Source organism: Gopherus flavomarginatus, chromosome 9, assembly GCF_025201925.1.
Source record: "Gopherus flavomarginatus isolate rGopFla2 chromosome 9, rGopFla2.mat.asm, whole genome shotgun sequence".
Taxonomy (NCBI): Eukaryota; Metazoa; Chordata; order Testudines; family Testudinidae; genus Gopherus; species Gopherus flavomarginatus.
This window is the reverse complement of record NC_066625.1, coordinates 1,267,812-1,288,741: the sequence shown is the minus strand read 5'-3', so window position 1 is coordinate 1,288,741 and position 20,930 is coordinate 1,267,812. Positions and strand designations below refer to the sequence as shown.

The window sequence follows — 20,930 nt, the reverse complement described above, 5'->3', positions numbered from 1 at the left end:
ACCACAGACTGCGAGGCGCTCTGCTCCTACAGGATAAGTACCTAAAAGATACCAACAGACTCCAGGGCAAGATGGAGAATGTAACAAACTCATGTCCACACACCCCAGGCGCTGCTCAGCTAAGCACACCTCTGTGGCAGGGGCAAAGAACTGCAGCCCTCTCCTCACCCCAAACGTCAGATCAGGAAGCTTACTGGATGGGGCTCTTGGAGGAGACAAGGTACCTCTTGTTGACATCCTGAAGGACAGAAGGACCAGGGTAATTTTATGCCTTTGATGGAGTCTCCCCTTTACAGAGATCACTAAACCACCCTTGCGGGGACCGGGTCCAGGGCCCCATATCCATATTTCTGAAGGATAAACACAGATGGCCACTGCCTCCCCTTGCATCCCACGGAGGAGCCGGGCCTGCCCTCAGGGAAGATGGTGCCTCCTTAGTCATGATGAGGAGAACTCCTGGGTTGGGGGTGGGGGCTCTACCCCAGGGGGGAACAGACTCTCCTGCCTATAGAAATATAGGGGTCATCTAGTCTAGCCCCTGTCTTCGGGCTTTTCCCAGCAGAGGGAATCCCCACCCCTGGTGGCAGGGGCCAGCCTCTTCTCATGAAAGAGGAGGCGCCTTTCCCCTATGGCTTGGGGTCACAGTGATTGGAGCCCCAAAAGACAGAAGATGGAGGCTGACAGCTAGTCATCCCAGATGCCTGCAAATGAGGGGCGGGGAAGGCCCCGTCCTCCGAAGACTGACAGGGATTAGTGCTGGGGAAGCTGTGCAGTGGTGGGGAGGGAGGCCTGGGGCAGGAGTGGGGAGGAGCAGAGGCTGGGGAATAGGAGGTGGGGCAGGGAGAAGCGGCGGGCGGGGTGACTGGGGGCAGGAGCAGGGAGGAGCACAGGGCAGGGGCAGGGGGGACAGGAAGAGGCAGGGTGACTGGGGGTCCCAGCTGGCAGACTGGGGGGGCTGCGTGGCACACGAGTTGTAAGGCAGAAAGCGGGGGCAGCCAGTGCTGCGGGGCGCTCTGGGGGCAGCAGGGATTTGGGGGCAGGTTTCCAGGGCGCGCGCTCTCCAGCTCCGCTCCCAGCGCCGGGCCGGCCCGGGGCTCGGTGCCCAGGCGCGGTGCCAGCCCCGGGGCCGGGGCCAGGCGCGCTCTCCCCGCCGCCCCGTGCCGGGGGCGGGCTCTCCCCACGCCGGGAGCGCGCTCCCCCCCCGCTCGCACAAAGTTTAGCAGCAGGAACTCAGGCTGCAACAGTGCGAGGCGGCGGCGGCGGCTGAGCCAGAGCAGCGTCCCCGGCCGCGCCGCGGAGCCGGTCCTCGTGCGCCCGGCCGGAGGCGGCTGCACCGCGGGGGCTGCGGGGCTCCGCGCTGACTGTGCCATGCGGGGCTCCCCCCCGGCGGCTGCGGGGCGGGAGGGCAGCGGCGCCCCATGCACACGGGGCTGCCGGGCGGCGGCTGACACCATGTGCGCCCGGTGCCCGGGGCTAGGAGCGGGGAGCAGCCATGGCCCCCCTCGCCCAGCCTGGGGCGCAGGGCGGGCGCGGCTCTAAGGGCCCCCCCGCTCGGAAGCTGCTCTGCATGTGCAGCCTCTCGCTGTGCCTCACCTACCTGTGCTACAGCCTGATGGGGGGCACCGGCCCGGCCGCCCTGCGCTCCCCCGCCGGCCTGCGCGGCTCCCCGGCCCCGGGCGCCCTGCGCGGCTCCCCGGCCCCGGGCGCCCTGCGCTCCCCCGCCGGCCTGCGCGGCTCCCCGGCCCCGGGCGCCCTGCGCTCCCCCGCCGGCCTGCGCGGCTCCCCGGCCACCCCCGCGCCCCCCACGCGGGCCAGCAACGCCAGCCGCCCAGCGGTGTCGGCGGCCGGCTGGCTCCGGACCGCGCTGGCCCCCGGCGAGGTGATCGCGGCGCAGAGCGGCGCCTTCGAGAGGGACCCGCAGGAATCCAGCACCACGGACGAGGAGCTGAGCCGGGCGGGCAGCACCACGCCGGACTACGGCGAGAAGCGGCTGCCGCAAGCCCTGATCATCGGCGTGAAGAAGGGGGGCACCCGGGCGCTGCTGGAGGCCATCCGGGCGCACCCCGACGTGCGCGCCGTGGGCACCGAGCCCCACTTCTTCGACCGGCACTACGAGAAGGGGCTGGAGTGGTACAGGTGAGCGCCGGGCCGGCGGGGCGGCCGGGGGAAGAGACACCTGCCCGGGCGCGGGGCAAACAGCCTGGCCAAGCTGCGCCCCCCCGGCGGGCAGGAGCCGGGCCTGTGGCCGGTGGAGAGCGCGCCTGGCTGGGAGGGCTGGGCCCGGGCTCTCCCTGGCCTGTTTGGAGAGAGCCCCCGGGCAGGGTGGCTCCACCGCCCCCGGGGCAGGGGCAGGGGCAGGGGCAGGGGCCAGCACTGCCTGAAGCCCTCCCGCGGGGACCCTCTCCGGCTACGCTCCCGCTCCCATAAGGCACCATTGGCTCTGCCCTGGGAGCAGGTGGCAAGTTCCCTTCGCCCCACGCCACCCCCTGGAGGCTCTGGCCTCATGCCCGGCGTGGGGGGCTGTGCCTTGGGGCCTGAGGGCAGCGCTTGGCTGCCTGTGCTGGGGACCAGGGGCTGTAGCTGTGGGAGCAGCATCAGTCCAGCCCCAGGGACAGATCCTGGGGCCGGGGGTATTAGCAACTATTGTGCCCAGGGCGGAGGAGAAGAGAGTGTGTTGTTAGTGGCTTGACCTGCCTTTGCCTTGCTTTTGTGGGTTTGAGTCCGGTGTGTGTGTGTGAAGGGCTCACCCTGAAGGTTTCTGTGAATTTAAAATCTAACTTTCCCCCTCTGGGCAGAAGTTCTCACATTGAGTCTATTGTTTAGGTATTTATTGCCAAGAGTGGGCTCAGGTCTGCCCATCCCCTACCTGCAGCTTACCCGAGCAAGGTACTGTCTCCAGTGTCTGTGTGAACTCCAGCCATGCCCTCCCCTTTCAACTGCAGGCACCCTGGAGTTGCTTAACCACATGAAAGCAATGTACAGGGGACACTGATAGTGGCGGATAAGGGATGCAGATGAGGCCCCAGAGCAACTAGTGCCTGGCCTGGAGGCAAATTGTGCTAGAACAGATTTAAATACAAGTAAAATAAATGTATAATTAATGTTATTGTCCATTGTACTATTTAAAATACAGGGTTCTGATGGAGATGCCAGAATTAGATAAAAATGCATTTTATGCAGCTCCCAGTACACAGAAGATTTGAACAGATTGCTCAGGGTAGCTGCACTTGCAATATACAAATCTAGGCTGTTCAGTAGTTAATAATTACCGAAATAAACAAGCCTGCGAGCCCAGGTGATAGCTGCAGTTTTAAAGTGACAATAAAGAAACAAGGATTCATTCTTCATACAAGCCGCAGCAGCCTGGATTTACTTCCCAAATGGAGATTTATTCCTTTTATGCAACAAGTTCCGTCTGCTAGAAGTTTGTGAATTGATTGGACTGAGCTCTGTGGATGAATGACTCTTAGAATTGCCGTTTGATCGAACACATTGAAAACTTTTAACGTAGACTCCTTTTAACCTGTTCCATCAGTTAAATTCATCAGCAGGTTTCTTGGCTGTTTCAACATATTAAACTAATTGTGATGGTCACTGTTTTAAAATATTTATCTCAAGACTTGAAAATACAAATAGTTAATTAACTTGAAAATTATTGATGATGTTATTTTTTAGTTTCTGGCAGCACCGGCACTGTGCTTGTTGCTTTCCAAATGGGAAATAATCATGATTAAACATCGAGGTCCTGGCTTTTTATTTCACTCATTAGGGTAGTTGAGTAAACAGCTTGAAAGAATGAGGAACATTTTCAGTTTCAGAGGGAAAAAGTTAACAACTGTTTTAATTAGCTGTTTTTTGTTTTGTTTTGTTTAATAAAAATAAAGTGTGAGGTTTTCATGTGTCAACACTAACTTAGATGTGATCATCTTCAGGAAGGTTTTCTCAGAAATTTTGGAAGCAAAGTATGTGCATAGTACTTATTTGCTAAGGCATTTGCTTGGCTTTGCTATGATGCCCAGCGATTCTCTGAGGAACTCCAATAAAGTGGAGACCAGCAATGGGAAAGAGAGTACTTGTATGAGAGCTTGTTTGTTATGTGCTGTCAAAGGCTGTGCCTGTTGCATCAATATCTGAACACAAGGAGGACTGGCTCCGATGATTTTATTTTGTGCACACTTTATTTCAAACAACCAACATCGTATTTTACCTAATTGTCACCCAGGGAAGCTTTGCTTTAAGGACCAAGTTTAGAAACTTGATGAAAAAAGCTTAAGATAGGGGTGTAGAGAGGTTTGGTTTTGTTCAAAATAGGCGGAAGAAGATCAAGCATTGACTATGACAAGCAGCTGTGTTTTCATCTTGAAAGTAAAGCTGGGAGAAAAGGGCCAGAGAGTGAGCATGGCTGTCCCTTGGAGCGAAAGGCGCAAAGAGGTATGCATCTGCAGAACAGGATTCGGATCTTTTGGTCATTCCTGTAGCTGTGTGGTGTTGCTCTCATAGGTTTGTTTAAGCTCATTTTTAGTGCTGGTGAATGGTGCTGGACTCAACAGTTGTGGGCACCTTGGTGACCAGACAGCAAGTATGAAAAGTCGGGATGGGATGGGGGGTAACAGGAGCTTATATAAGAAAAAGACCCCAAAATTGGGACTGTCCCTATAAAACCGGGACATCTGGTCACCCTAGTGGGCACTGAAATCTACTGGTTACCCTACCAGCAGCCAGAGCTCAAGCAGTGAGCAGATCGTTTCAGTCCGGAGCTGGAATTGCCATACTGGAAGACAGCAAGGAGACACATACAGTTAGCTGTCCTTAGTGCCTCAGAGTAAGGCGTAAATCCCCATTTCTGACACACCAAGGGGATTTCTTCCTGCTCTAGCTGATGGTTACCTTATGTCCGGCAGCATGAAGGTTGAGAGCCTTTGCAATTGTATCCTGGCTACAGAACTTGCAGATGTTATTCATAGTCACATAAATGTCAGTTTTTAACCTTATTGAATTACTTGCATTAATGTCTTCTGGCAGTGAGTTCCACGGGATACTTACATGTGGCTCCTTTGGTCCATTGTAAAACTGTTACCTTTTAATACTATCAAATTATTATTTTCTAGTGTCATGGAGTGGAAAATGGGGCCACTTGACTGGCCTCCTCTGCATCATTCATTGTTGAAAATATGTTCTGGTGATTACTGTACTGTCCTAGGAAACAGTAACTTAATGTTCTACTCCAAACTCTGCCGACATGGCCTAGAGCCAGCCCCCGTGTAACTTCCCTATGCTCAGCTTCCTAAAATGGGGATAATTATACTTAGCTATTTCTTTTGGATGTGTATCTTGCTACAGCTGGTCATGCCTTTGTCTCCTTGAGTTTGACTGCTGTAATGCACTCCACATGAGGTTATATCTTACGATGATCCAGAAGCTGAAGTTAGTGCCGAATACACTTTATGTAGGGAATCGGTTACACGATTCTCTAGAGTCTGCTGTTTTTCTGTAATGTTTAGGAACAGCTATGTGAATGGGTGATCTGTGCTGATTGTGATAGTTCGAAAGCCAGGGTTACAATTTATATGGAAACTACAGAATTGAAATCTTCCTTTGTGTGTACGGATTTATTATGTTTAAGGTGGAGTTAAGGCTGCATGGGGTTGTTCAGGATTAAGGTGTCCGATTTGCTTTTGGAATCATAATTTGTGATTCTATACACTCTAGTGTTGGGTTGTTTGAGGGATTTGTTCAGGGGTACATCTTCCCTTCAATTCCATTTATAGCCGTCAGTTGCTGAATTTCCTAGATTTTCTTTTTTCGAAATGTAGAATGTATTTTGAATGCTATTAAAAGTTGTATTTAAGGGTTTGTGGGAAGCGTTATCTATTTTTAGCTGCTCTTTTTATTAACAATCCAGTGATATTTTTTTCTGGCATATGTCTTTTGCATGTTCTCAGTTTCACCTCTTTCTTTTATTGGAAACATTGGTACTTAACAGCAGATATTATCCTTCATGATAAAGAGAACTAACTGCATCCCTTCTACACCAAAATGATTTGCTCCACAGTGAATCATTGTGAGGTTTGTCAAAGGTCATGAGGTCTTCATTTCCATCAAAGTGGAAATTAACTGATGCCTCTTCCTTCCTTCCTTCCCCTTCTAGATCACATGATCTTTCTATAATCCTAAATACGAATTGCCATGGAATTTTAGTCAGTACTTGGTGCTTTTATAATCCAAGACTTTCCCACAGTCGGCACAGGTGAATGTCTTTCACTGCAGAATTAACTTGGGTATCCAGCACTCAGGTCTGAGTATGGGGGTTGCCCTAGTCAGGGTGTGAGCTGCCACGCTGCAGATCTGGACTCGACTGCGTCCACACAGTTGCTGTGCTCATCCATGTTAGCGCTGGAACTTCTGGGGGCTCGTAGCGCTGCAGCATGATATGATGCTCTGTGATTCTTTCCTAGTGAATTGTGGGAGAACTTGTCTGTCCTTCTGGGCACATGGGGGAGTTGTGAGAAGGCATCAGAGGACGGTCAGCACTTGAGTGATTTAACCTGAATCCTCACTGCAAAGTGGGCAGGTTGCCAGCTCAAAGGTAAGCCATGTTCCTGCTTTAGCATCTACCCCAGGACAGGCCAGCTAGCTCAGGGGTAAAGCTGAGGCCAGGATAAGACCAACTCCACCTAATAGCCTGGATTAATTCTGCAGCGAGGATGGACCTGCAGTCATTCTGGAGCTGGGATACACCTGTCATCTTGCAGTTTTAGATGCCAAAACTTGTATTATTTAAACATTTGTCATCTACTATGAAACCTTTGGCAAAACCCCCCGTACTCCAGAAGATCCTGGACCTAGATTCTGTGGCAAAGTCTCTGAAATCTCTGGCACTCTGTTGCAGCTTGATTTAAATTGAAAAGTGGAAGTGTTTACTCGATAAAATACTAGCTGAATGTTACAGTTAGCACACTAGCCCCCGTGCTGTTCATTTAGAGGTTAATGTAGAAACAGCATAAAATAAAATGATCTGATCGACTTTCAGCGTGAGGCACCTGCAGCATGTTCCTGCATTGTAGGACTTGTCCCATGGAAGCAGGTTTGGGGAGTTGGGCTGAGGGCAAGTGGGGCATTGGCACTGTCTGGGAGTGCATTAAGCACATTAGCGAGGTGATCAGCAGGGAAATAGTTAATCATGCTGGCATTTAAATTGTCAACTTTCGGTATCACAGTAACTCACTGAGAAGGGTGGGACGGTTCATGGATCTCAGAGCTGTTGTTTCAGCTGCTTGGAGGTTCAGGGAGCTTCACGCTTTCAAGGTTATCTTGGCATCTGAAAGGGCTAGAAACATTTTTAAATGAAAGTTTAGAGTCTGTAGCATCCATTTGATAACAAATGCACCATTTGTAACAAAATATGACACGCCTCATAACGTAAATACAGCATTTCTGACTAGCAGTGTTAAATCCAATATTTTCACATTAATAACCAGGGCATTATCCTGTGTCTTAGATTTTCAAATAATCTATAAATCAGTGAATTTTCAGATCTCAGACTTCAGGAATTAATTTGCTAGAGGGATCCAAAAAAAGGTTAGACTCATAAAAGTCAAAATGGAAACATTTGAAAATGATTATAACTAACAGATTTACTGGTAAATTCTCAGAAAATTCATTCGGTACTGTTAAGAGTAAGTGCTGTAAGTGTGGGGAGGATATGATACATTTATATTCTTCATTCATAATGAAGCCCTTTCATCCTTTTAGTGAAACTCTCAGTGCAACTTTAACTAAGGAACTGCTATGGTGTCTTCATAATTATAAGCTTGCTTTTACTTCATGGCTCATTCACTCTTACATCTCAGTCCGTTAGGCTTAACTTTTCGCATGTGAACCAATGGGCCTACATGCCTGAGGAAAGTGAAATGCACATTCCTTGTCTGTCTTGTCTTTCTCGGCTGTCAAATTGCTTGGCTAGGGCCTGTCTAATTTGGTTGTAACAATCCCAGCACAATAAAGACTCCGGATGCTCCAGTCCTATCAATAATTAATAACACCAGTAAATCGGGGATCCTCGTCCTGAATAATATAAGAAACTGCTTCAGGAAATATCTGTGCCCGAACCAGTTGGTCCAAGAAGCAATTGCATTGGGATTAAGAAACTGATTCTTTAAACCACACCCCTCTGGCCATTACACTAGTGCAGAGATAGGCAATGAGTGGACCATGGGCCAAATTCGGACCACCAGACCCTTTTGAACTGATCGCGAAATCTTTTTATGTACTGTTTATTATCATTATTGTTACTGTGGTGTGAAAAGATGTTGCTCTGGAGTCTAACTATACCTTGACTATACCTTGCTCTGGAGTCTAACTATACCTTGACCAAGGAATTTGGATCTTGCAAAAAAAAAAAGGGATTACCCCTGCACTAGTGCATCTTTGGGTAGTGACTGTCATGCACTATTGTCGTTTGAGCAGGTTTTGTTGCTACCATTCTGTGTTCCCCATCCCTGGCTGTGTTGATCGAGAGACCAGTGGTCTGTGTTTCACACTCATACAATGTTTGTACTCCTGTGGCCTGCGATTTGTATCCGCACAGATTGAACAGCATGAATTACCTTTCAGATAGGTTGGTTTCCATGGCCGTGCGTCCCTTGGGCTCTCTGCTCAGACTGCCAGCAGGGGAAGTGAGAGGAGGGAAGTGGCAAGGAAGACTAGGACCCTGGACTGAGACCGTGGACTCATTTCACTCTGGGCCCTGAACAGCCATCAGATAGCAATAGCCTTTGGTCGCCTCAGTGTTAATCCTGTGCTGTTTGAATCTCAGTGATGTGCTGCTGTATAATATTTATACCCCTCTATTCTGTGTCATAATATTCAGAAAATAAAACCACCGCCATTAGTGCTGACATTCAGTGCAGAGGGGCATTATAGGGTAGATAGATAGATGGGGCTTTTCTTCTAATGATGTGAGAGACTGCTGGTACTTTGTAATTACTGTATTTCTCTGTAAAAGGCCTTTCCAGTGTATACCATATCCTCAGCACTTCTGATAGTTTAGGGAAGGGGTATTGATTTTTCCAGGTCCTGCTGTGAGTCGGCTTTTGCTGAAATGCAGTGACTCAGCTGCCCTCCTGATGCTGTGGATCCGATGTATTGGGATTACCCTGGGCTATGAATTTTAAACTATACACACACGTACCCCGTTGTAACATTGGTAATTTCAAGACTATCACCTCTCATTTTTCCTTAAACATTTAGGACCCGATTTTCAGTGTTAGCCTCTAATTTTGAGGCACAATTTTGCACCTGCAAATAATTCTGGGATAATATCAGTGCTGTTTCTCACAGGGGAAAAAAGAATGAGCCTACTGTTATTTCAGATGCATATTTCTCTTGTGCATTCCTGGGCAGACATGCAAGGCAGAGATGCATGTATATGTATACACCCCACTTAGTTCTGTAGCCAGTTCTCATGAAAATTGACAGAAGGACTGCAATAGACTTCAGTACTCTTTTGATCAGGCCTGTACTGTGCATGCCAAGGGCCAGACTCTGCCCTTGGCAAGGTGCCTGGAATTCTCTATTCTTGCTCTGCTGAGAGGTTGGGGGTGGAGGTGAGTAAAGGTCTCTCATAGGCTATGTTAGCCTCTTCAGCTGGGGGCTGGATCTGCTCCCAAACCAAGAGATACTAGGTGACTCTACCCTGGTGCAGACAGGTCTGGCCCAGAGACACTCACAGTCTTTCTGTGGGCTTAGGCCAGGAGAACTTCATTTCCCAAAGACAGTACCTGGTTTCTCTTAGCCTTTCTGATTTGTTTCAGGTAAAGGGATGTACGGAGAATGTAGGGAGACATCAGGCTTTGCTGCAATGTCATATGGCCTAACAGCCACAGAGCAGCACCTAGCGCCCAGCATCACCAAGCCAGCCGAGACACTGAGCTCAGCCCTGCGCAGCAAAGGGGAGCTTGCATGAGAGCACGGGGCAGCGTGCTCGCAGGGCAAGCGATGCGGGGACACCCTTCCTGCTGGAGGGCCAGTGCTAGTGCCAAGTTGCTCCCTGCCACCTTTTAGATTTACGATTTGTTTGCTGCTGAAAGGGCCTTGGGGGGGTCACAGTGCACAGAGACCCTCCTGGCCCCCTAAGAGGAACCAGGCCTCAGTGAGTTCAGAGTGATGCGCCTCCTCAGCGTGACAGAGGTCACACCGCCATCTCCTCAGCGCACCCACTGCCCGTCCAAGCTCCACCTCCTTGTGCCCTGCACTCTTGAGGGAAGGAGCAGAGGCATGGGGCTTGGACCTCCTGCACTCAGAGTGGAGGATGAAGCCTGGTGCTTCTTCCCAGGGCCGGCTCCAGGCCACAGCGCGCCAAGCACATGCTTGGGGTGGCACGCTGCGGGGGGCGCTCTGCCGGTTGCCGGGAGGGCGGCAGGCGGCTCCAGTGGACCTCCTGCAGGCGTCCCTGCGGAGGGTCCGCTGGTCCCGCGGCTCCGGTGAAGCATCTGCAGGCAGGCCTGTGGGAGGTCCACCAGAGCCGTGGGCCAGCGGACCTTCTGCAGGAAGGCCTGTGGGAGGTCCACTGGAGCTGCGGGACCGGCGAGTGGCAGAGCGCCCCTCGCGGCGTGCCGCCGTGCTTGGGGTGGCGAAATTGCTAGAGCCGGCCCTGCTTCTCCCCACACGTAGACTCTATTCACACTCACATGGCAACACAAGAACCATGTGCTCCCTGCTCGGTGCTGTGCACAGGCTTGCGAGGTCATGGTCATCATCTCGGCTATCTGTAAGGACACCACAAACAGGAGCAACTAAAGATTTCCCCAATTAAGCATTTATTCTTTGCTTTCTAACTTATTACCTCTTCAGGGGGCTGTGCCTGCCCCATCTCTGCTCCTATACCCGTTCACTGGGGCAGTCATCCTTCCCCCAGAACTCCCGGATTATTCAGGTCAGAACTCTATTAGCAACGCTTCCAATGAGCACAAGCAGATATAGGTCTGAGTGTGAGGTCCCCCCTGCTCTGTCAAGCTGAAGTCCCTTCTGTTGGGATTATGACTGTCCCAAAGGTGTCCTTAAACAGGGTATGATGGAGTTACAAGTGGGAAGATAAATAATAACAACCAGAAGGTCAAGTTGTGTTTCTTCTAACATCCTTTTGCCAGATGGGGGTCAGTGCCATGCTGCCAGGCCTGGAACAATTTACACATCAATATATGTATGTGGGAACAATGAAGCTTCGGAGCATTTGTCTCAGTAGTCCACAGAGGAAATTCCACAGTGCTTTGCTTCTAACGATTTGTCAGTTCTATGATCGAAGTTTGCAGAGTGAGCTTTGTGTGACTGCCATTTCACACCCGCCATGCAGCTACTACAGCAAAGGACACAACAGAAAACCCAGAAATAGGACTGAGCCCCTTTGGAAAACACAGTGGAAAAGAATCAGCTGGTTACATTTCTGGGTTTAAATGATGCATTTGACCCCTGTTCATGTATTGATTTAGTGAGGCATGTTCTGCTTTGTAAAAACTGTGGTCTAGGTAAGGGAGGAACAACGGGTTTACAAAGAAAGTTAAGAGCAAAGACTTTTGATTTTCAAAGTGAAAATTCCACCACAGATTGTTGACACCTTCTGTTGAGAGCAGTTTGAATCCTCTGCTTTTCATGGATCTCTTTTTCCTCCTGTTGTCATGGGGATTTCTTTTCCCTGAGTTATTATATCATGCACTTCAGCAGAAATTTTATTGCTTTTGGGGCCGGCAAGGCTCATGTGGGACATTTCTCGCTGCTCATGGTGTAACACGCTAAGGTAATTTCTTTCAAATGTTTTTTGCTTGACGTGGTTTCAATGAATTGAGAAGGGTAAGAGTGTGAATGAATGGCTGAGAATTTAGCACTGAGTTCAAGTAAGGAACATACACTATCAAACTTTCCGAAGCATTAAGTGTGGATATTATAATTTCAGTGTGGCATATAAATAGCTAGCAGTCCATTTTTATTCCCTCCCCCCTCCGTATTATTTAGCATCGGAATCTGTTTACATTGTTTTTCAGCCCCTTTTAAAGGTTTTATTGTAAATCCCAGGCTATCTGAATGTCTTCATCCGAGGGGAAAATTATTGTTGTTTAGATTGAGGATATAGGGTCCAATCCTGCGAGATGCAGGATACCCATTAACTTCTGTGGGAGCTGAGGGCACTTGGCAGGATCAAGCCTTTATGTCCTAGTCCTCACACACACAAGTCATTCTGATACGTGGGAGTTGCTCCCATTGTAGTCAGTGAGGCCACTTTGCTTAGTCAGGGTTGTTCATGTGAATCAGTATTTGCAGGATTAAACCTTGAACCCTCAATTCTGCAAAGATTTACACCGATGTTTAACTTTTCCATTGAATTTAGTGGGATCATTCACATGTAGAAAGTTCAGCCTCAGTCTTTGCAGGATCAGAGCCTTAACCTGTAACTGCTTTGGGGCAGAGGCCTTGTCATTTGATTTCCCTGTGAAGGGCCCAAAATACGCTTGGCACCATGTCAATATAAATCATGGGTTGACCTATTGAGAAAATGCCCTAATGTCAACATTAGGGGGCTATCCCAGAGCTTTTAATGTGGCCAGAAAAACATTGTTTCCTTTAGAGACCCAAGTCTCTGGATTTTTCTAAGGCCAGTTTCAGCCCTCAGGGGTGACACCCACTGAAGCCAAGGGGAATCACTGGCATGAGGGGAACGTATAGGCAATTGGATTCCCTGGCTGGGACTCCTGATCCATGGTCTCCAGTGCAGCGCTGGCTGTGGTAGGGCTACCTGCAGCTCATCTTCTCTTTTCCCAGCTGCTGGAAGGCCCTTGAGCACGTTGGGGTTTGGAAACTCACTAATTGCTCCAAATGAGACTCTCCTTGTTGGCAGCTGGAAGGTGGCACTCTTAGGCAAACCTTATTAATTAACTGCAACAGAGATTCCAAAACCAACTGCCGCTTGTGAACACAACGTTCATTGGGTGTTTCATTCCCGTTCAGGTCTCTGCTCTACAGCTGCGTTTAATTAGTTGCCATTTCAATGCTGAAAGAGTATTTAAAAAGCAAAGTGTTTGAAGGCTGTGGAAAAAAATCATACTTATGAAAAATATCTATTTTTGTAAATCTCCAATTTTCTTCCCCAAAATCTCCACACCAGTTTAGTAAATGTTGCAAGATTTGCTGTTTTTCTTCCTGTCAGATTGTACATCTAAGCATCATAAACTTGCTCTTTATTGCTTTACTATTACAATCGCTAGTCACAGTTTATGTAAATGATGGCATTTACCTTGACAGACTCCCCTGTGAAGTACAGTAACTTGAAAGAATTTATTTTGCAATATAAACAGGCCCAAAATGCCTGGGGTGGATGTAAAATTCAGAGTGGTTTTTACAGCTGAGTTCTTCCCCAAATGTCCTGCTAGTATGCTGCGGCCTGAGCTGGAGTCGGTCAGCTCCAAATGGAATCAGTTCTTGAGAGAAACTGAGTAAAGGAGGCTTATGGGAAAGAAGAATTGGCAAAGAGCTTGAAGCTGAATTCCAGAACGTGTGAAACAGCACAGGACGGTGGAGAAAAGCACTAACTGCCAGGTGCTGTTGTTCATTAGGAAAATTTTGAGCCAAAATTTGCTTTTAGTTGCATCCATGGAGCCACTCTGGAGCAGAATTTGGCCCTTTCTGTTATTACTGAATAAAAGCCTTGGGTTCTTTATGCCAAGAGCCAGAATTCACAATTCTCTGCTGTTTTGGACCCACAGACACTCCATCCCACACAGAGATGGACAAGCAACACAACTGACTTTCCATCACTTTTCTCCCACGTGTAAATAGCATTGCTTCAGCCATGTCACTGCCCCTTCTACAGTCATGCTCCCTGAACATTTGTGTAATTCAACTTAACAAGCAGGGGCTTCATGGAAAGTGAATTTCAAAACCATGTACAAAAGCACTTGTTGAAACCAAATTTTAGATTTGCATAGTCAAGTATGCATCCTGCACTCATCCAATCAGGGAACAAAAGCAAAGCCATGTGACATTCTGAGCAATTGCAAGGAAGTAACATTGCTGCGAAACTGAATTCACAGGGAACACTTTGCCATCGCCACAAGGAACTAAAAATGTCATCCAAAAATAAAACCTATATACATTGGAGGAAATCACAGCCTGGGTGATGTGTGCAGAAAAAGGGTAAATTCATTGTAAATTATACTTTGAGCTCTAATCTCACACAAAACGGCTTTAAAATATTAACACCAGAAATGCTGACTCATGAAACTCCAATTACAAACCGTGAATCCTAGAGTCATTTCTGTTGGAGGAGATCTCTAATTGGCCAGCAGTTTATCCCCGTTTGGTTCTTCCCCTTAGAGAATATTGGCATTGATTCTGCTACCTTTTGCATACAAAGTCAGCACTCTAACCTGCGAGCTCATTTCCCATCTATTTATTTCAACTAAATTAATCCCAGCTCATCACGGCTATCCCGTCTCTAATTTTGGGCCTCAGCAGGGTAAGTGGTACCCGCTGATGGGGCAAAGGTGCTGCTAGCATGTGACAGCTGCAGAAAAGGATGGCACTGTGCGGTTTATATAGGCCGCAAAGCACAAAATGAAGAAAAAAGTGAGTGGGTTTAACCGCTAGTAGTGAGAGCTGAGAGCCAGAGAGGAGTTTGACAGTGTCCGTGTGAAAGGCCATGATCCTGGCATGAAATGGTAAGTCAGAACAAACTGATGCAGTAATGCAGGGTTAGAGATGTGATGGTAGGCAGTGGATACCAACCCCTACCACACCACAGTGGGGATTAGCTTTTTGTAAACCTGATTCAAGGGATATGGCAAGGGCCAAGAAATAAAGTACAGCCTCTAAGCAGCATTCCTGTTGGCCAAATCTGTATGGCATGGGACCAGAAATGGAGCAAACTAAGCTACCTGAGTCCCTCAGTCTGTGGCCATTGAGTTCATAGCCACAGCTGTGCCTTCCTGCACTCCACCCACCAGCCCGACTTGGGTTAGAAAGCACAGAGCTGGGGGATGCAGGCTTTAATGCTGCAGTTTGAACAATTGACGTTATGGTGGAGTTTCCAGTGGTGCTATGTGGGTACGAGAGGCCGTGTGCAGTGCCCCTCCCCTCTCTCTGCCTCCCTCCCAGAGCGTTAACCACAGGAGAGTCCCTTTGAGGGGTTCTCACACCCTCGAGCAATCCGAGGGAGAAGAGGACATGGCAGGTTCGTGCAGGTCTTTGGATCAGTACCAAATGACAAGCACCTGGGAGACTGTCGTGTGCCTATACTGCTGCCCTTTGCCAGAGAGATGTCAGAAGCAGTTCTTGTGGCTAGCCAGAGGCTAACAGTGCAGGACAGTCAAGGGTCATTGATCCGGAGGGTCCCCCATTCAAATATAAGCACCATAAACCAGGAAACTAGCTGCCACCTGAGGGTCCAGTTTAACTAGGTGAGTTGGTAACCAACAGATCACCTGACAAGGGCTATGAAGTGCCCAAGTAGAACCACCTGACGGGGGCAAGGTGCGGGCAGAGTCTTATATAAGGGAGGTTTTCTCACTGGCCAGTTCAGAGAAAGGTGAGCAGAGCAGGGCCAGAATCTGACATGGCTGGGCAGGAGGAATCTTGCTGGACCCCCTGGAAAGACACTGATCAAACCCCCCAGGGCTCTTGGCGTGGTGAGGGTGCTGAGATAGGGTTCTGCATGTAGGTTTTCTATAGATCTGTGTGTCTCGTTTGCTGTCCAAGAGTAAAGTGTGTGTGTGTGTGTGTGTTTAGAAATTCCTTTGCAGAGCCAGTGTGTTACTTGCTTGCACTGTCATGTAGTCCCTGCAGGGGCAAACAGTAACCAGCAGAGCACAGCTTCCCTGGAGCCCTGGGAGCATACCACAGCTACCAGGGAGAGCTGGTGCTAGTTTCAGGGTCTGGGCAACTAGACTGTAGAGTCCCCACTGCCAAGAGGGTTCTCAGACCCAGGCTCTGCACCTGAGAGTTTGCCTCCCGGGCCAGAAACAGACAGACAGTGCCTGAACTCCGCCCAGCCCTGGCAAGCTAAGAGCACATGGGATGGAAGGTTTGGGTTCAGAACAGCAGCTGCTGCTTGTGCTTCTCCTCCCACCCCCCTTACACACTCATGTCAGCCATTGCACCATATGAATAAGCTGGGCCAGGGGCTGGGGAGATGACCTGTCCCTGTGGATGCTCTACACATGCCTACATCAAGGACAATAAAGGTTCCTTATTCAGCTCCAAATCCTCTGGAAACCTGAAAGAAAAAAATCAAAGCACCATGGAAAAATGCCTGAAGCAATAACTTTCTTGGTAAAGGAAGACATCTAGCTGAGAATTGCTAAGACCCAGCAAATCATAATGCAATTTCCTAGGCAAAAAGAGTTTATCTCTATCTAAATATTATTCTGCATCATTACTCATTGAAGGGAAGCTATTGCTATCCTAGGTTAACTGATTGAACTTTGCAACCAAAGCTGCAAGCTTATCATACTGATGATAGTTTGACTTTTATTGCTCCTAAATTGTAGTGATATTGTTAGATATGAGTAAATGTACACTCCATTAGGAAATATTAAAGTTTTATACTTCTTTAGAATTAAAAAGATTAAAAGAGGCATTTCTGCGATCTAGTCCACCATGAAATTGGAATCTATTTGGTATGTAAAATGTATAATACAAATATTCTAACAATTAATGATAACGGTGGGAATAGGTTGGATTTACTGCTCAAAGCTAGCCTGGATTTTCTGAGGCTGATAAAACATATTGCTGGACTGTCAGAGCCCTTATGGCAAGAGTCACTTGCCATAGTTAATAGTTACATCAGGGTGTTTCATTATAACCTTGTTTCTATGTGCTCAGAACTTTCTGAAAACCTTTCCCGCTGGGTTGAAATTGTCCATGCTGGGCATCTACCAAGGAGTGGCTGTATAGAAAGTTTGAGGGAAGATTTTTGCAGGTGTTTCTGCAGTTTGCAATGATGAGAAAATACTTTTCCATCGAAAGAGCCTTTTAAAAGTGCGTATTTGTTCATTTGTAACTTAAAAGTGGATCAACATAAAGCTGTGCCATTTTATTGCTCTCTTGGGACTAGGGCTCCCATACAGCATAACCGTGAAGCACGTGCAGAACTTTGCCAATGGGAAAACGCATGTGCCTAAGTTTTTTGCTGGATGGGTTCTAGGTCCTTCCCCTACTTCACATAACAATGAGATAAGTGCTTAAAAGGGTAGGTTTGCACATATGCCTATTAGCTTAAGCTAGTGTTTAATGCTTCAGTACTGACCTTGGTGCTAAGGATGCAATTCACAGCTGTGCACAGAGGCCAATGATTTTGAGTGCTGAACAGGTGGACAGGCTTGGTGATGGCCTTCGGCACAGAGGTGATTTTCACCCTTAGGGCTCGGATCCTGCAATAAACTCTGTGCAGGTTCGGAACCAACGTCACTGTCATCGCTAATGTTTTGGTAGAAAACCTTCAGCCAAGCTGTATATTAACAGTTCTCCATGGGTGGATGTCTGTGCACAGGGGCTGGATTCTGCGTCATTCCCTCAGGGTTGGTGAGGAAGCAGGGAGCCTTTCCCCGTGCAGAACTTCTAACCTCTGCACGAAGAAGCTTCTCCCATGTGGAACTTTACCACTCTGACAACTCCCTTTTGTCTCCTTCTTTTCATCCCTGCAAGAGCAACACTGGGGATTCGAATGGAGTTTGTAAATGGTGCCAGTCCAATAGCTCCTCAGACTTATTCATGTTCTTTTAATTGTTCCTTTGTTTTCTTCAGGGGACAAAGAAATTAAAATAAAAACCCGACATTATTATGAAGTTAGGGTGTGTATCTCAGCGCTCAAAGCTGGGGAAATGAAAAACCCAAGTTGTCATATTAACGTTCAGTGGCCACGCTGCACGTACCTTGTATTCCTAGTCACATCACCCTTTGTGAAAGTGTATTTTAATATCTAAGCTATCAGCTGCGCAACACTGATCACTCTGTTTTGAAATGTACAGAACAGACTCTGGAGATCCTTCTTTACTGACCTGACAGTGAGACCACTGGCATTTCATTGTTGGACTTGTTGGTGCTTTAATGAATAACTTTAATGTTACATTAATGTGGGATTCTTGTACTTTAATTATTTGTGTTGCCATTGGAAATGAAGGAGCGCAAATGGCAGTGAGTTCAAAAAGCAAGTGGCAGGTTTAATTGGCTGTATGTGTGAAGCTGGATGTTCTTGGTGATTAACTGCACAATCCCTCGCAGGGGCAGCTTCTCCAGTCCAGCCACATTGTACTCAGCATCAGATCCCATGGAATGGGCAAAGGTGGCTTGAGGCTACCTTTGCAGCCTCCCACCCCAATCCTGGGGACAGTAGGCCTCCAGTCTGATCCCTGATGTAAAGTAGAGCAGCCTCAAGGCTGCTCTACTGTGTGTCATGCTGCCTGTGGCACCAAGGGGATGTTCTAACAGGTGGAGGTCCCTGGGATTCCCTTTGACCACAAGTTGATGATGCATGAATGGCACAGGAGCTGCTATACTAGCACTGATATCACCTGTAGATTCCTCTATACATGGGAACTCCATCACTGGCAATTACGCTGGCTTTCAGGTTGCTTTGTGCTACCAGAAAGGTGCAAAGCTGCTTAATAGACCATAGAATCTGGCTCAGAATAGTACTCTTAAAAATATGCATAGGTACAAGGCTTGCTTTCTCTGAGTCCCGTGCATGCCCTGCCTGTGGCAATAAAACCATTTATGAAGATGTTTTGCATTCAAGGATTTGCAGTTTCCTGGACCATGAATATTCAGATCCTGGCTTGTCCTTTCTGTGGGTGGACTGTACCGATACTTTCCTTCTCTTTCTTTTTGCCCTCAGTGGATTCAATTAGTTCTATTTGCTGCATTGGCAATAAACAGTTCCCTCTGTGGCATGAAAATGAGTTTGTGTTTCATCGTCTCCTTGTTACATTTTAAAAACTGGGCAGGGAAGGATGAGTGGGAACCCTGCTGAGGGGCTGCCCCGATTTGCAGAGCCAAGCACAAGAGGGCACAAGATGTATGTGGGGCAGCACTGAGAATTAATGAAGAGTTTGGAAAACCACAAACTCAAAAGGTTGTTTCTGCCAAGACAGGAGCCCCAGTGCATAGGGCACAGTTTAGTGGCTATTGGTAAAATGTTCACAAGTGCCACGTCACAGTGACTCTGGGGTAACTTTTGGCACTAAGTCACTTAGATGCTATTGAAAATTTTTACTCTATACCCTTAAAAGTGGAGCCTGTTGGAGTCATTTCTGAGAAGGCTCCTAAACACAGAGCCCCTCTTGTTACCCAGTGGGGATGGAATACATTTAACTGGTCTTTATTTAAACTGAAGCATGAGTTCCTTGGTGCTGAAACGTCAATTTCAATCCAACCCAGAGGTCTATTGAAATGATATTTGAAAATGTCCACCCTTTGAAATATTCACTAGGGAACCGGGACTGTATCAAGGAGCCGTGTAATTTGACTTCCAGGGCATGGGAGCGCACAATGTAAAGAAAGAAATTAAGCTTTACAAGAGCCGGAATAACACTGATTACGTGGGCAGGGTATATAAATAATTATACAGGATGCCAGAATTTTGTTAGCAGTCTGCACTTTTAGGGAGTTGAAATGTCGTCAGGTACCTGAATAATGTTAACAGACCCATAAATCATTCTTATTTCACACTGCGTTAAACAGAAATCATATTAGTTACAACATTGAATAGAATCTAAGTAAAGAAAAGGGAAAGGCAAGGTAGTAAGAGGAAACTAGATTTAAATCTAATTGCGTTTTCATGTGTATTTCACTGGTGTTTGGCTGGAACACAATGGTATTCTGTAGGAACTAAAGATTAGACTGTGCACTGGGAGGGAATTCACACAATGTTCCTCATCTCCCATCCAGGTTGTTAACAGCACACGGTTGTATTAACGGTGGATGAAAGAGGATGTCTTTGTTTATTAATTTTTTTAAAAATGTCTTGTCCTCTTCTTTCGGTGATTAATACATTCTTAAGTTGTAGCACTGGTTCCTTTTTCATTAATGAGATTAAATCTAGACTCAGCTGAGAATTTCTAGACCAGAATGCTCAGAATATCTGCATTGACCTACGTGGATGTAACTAGTGTTGGAATTCTTGGAGAAAGAGCTCTGTGCTTTTCCTAACCCCAAGACTTGTGTGTCAGGCTACGTCTACACTACAGCATAAAATCGAAATGACTAAAACCGGTTTTATAAAACCGATATTATAAAATCGATTTTATGCGTCCACACTAGGGCACATTTATTCGGTGGTCTGCGTCCATGGTCCTAGGCTACCATCGATTTCCGGAGCGGTGCACTCTGGGTAGCTACATTAAAGGAATGAGACCAATAACTTCGATTTCCATCCACACTAACTCTAAATCGATATAGTAATATCGATTTTAGGGTTACTCCTCTCGTTGGGGAGGAGTACAGAAATCGATTTTAAGAGCCCTTAAAATCGATTTAAAGTGCCTTGTAGTGTGGACGGGTACAGAGTTAAATCGATTTAACGCTGTTTAAATCAATTTAACTGTGTAGTGTGGACCAGGCCTCACACTTGGAAAAGACCTGAACTGTCCTCTAACAGAAAGTGAAGTGACTATTTAAACCCACCATCTTCCAAACTACCCATGGAACCAAAGCCAGGACTGTTCTCCACAGCAGCCCTGCTGGTTGTGGTGAATCTCTTTGCTGCATGTTTCAGCTGATGTGACATATTGAAAGTTCCTGTTAACAACAACATAAAGCAAAGAGGCTTAAAAAGAAAATACGTCTATTTAAGATGAAAATCCATTTTAAACAGACGAAAAATGAGAGAGTAGAGCAGGATAAGCGGGATGGCAAAGTTAAGGAATTAATCACATGCGTTGTAATGTGGA

At 47.5% G+C, this 20,930-nt stretch overlaps 1 protein-coding gene across 1 annotated transcript in view; it reads left to right on the top strand.

Moving 5' to 3' along the window:
- Positions 1–1,492: 1,492 nt before the first annotated feature.
- The window catches only part of HS3ST4 (heparan sulfate-glucosamine 3-sulfotransferase 4), a 140,064-nt gene continuing 120,626 nt past the window's right edge, over positions 1,493–20,930 (top strand). Inside the window, exon 1 of the mRNA XM_050968639.1 lies at positions 1,493–2,136. Within this exon, the coding sequence (XP_050824596.1) occupies positions 1,493–2,136 (644 nt within the window). The remainder of the gene's footprint in view (positions 2,137–20,930) is intronic.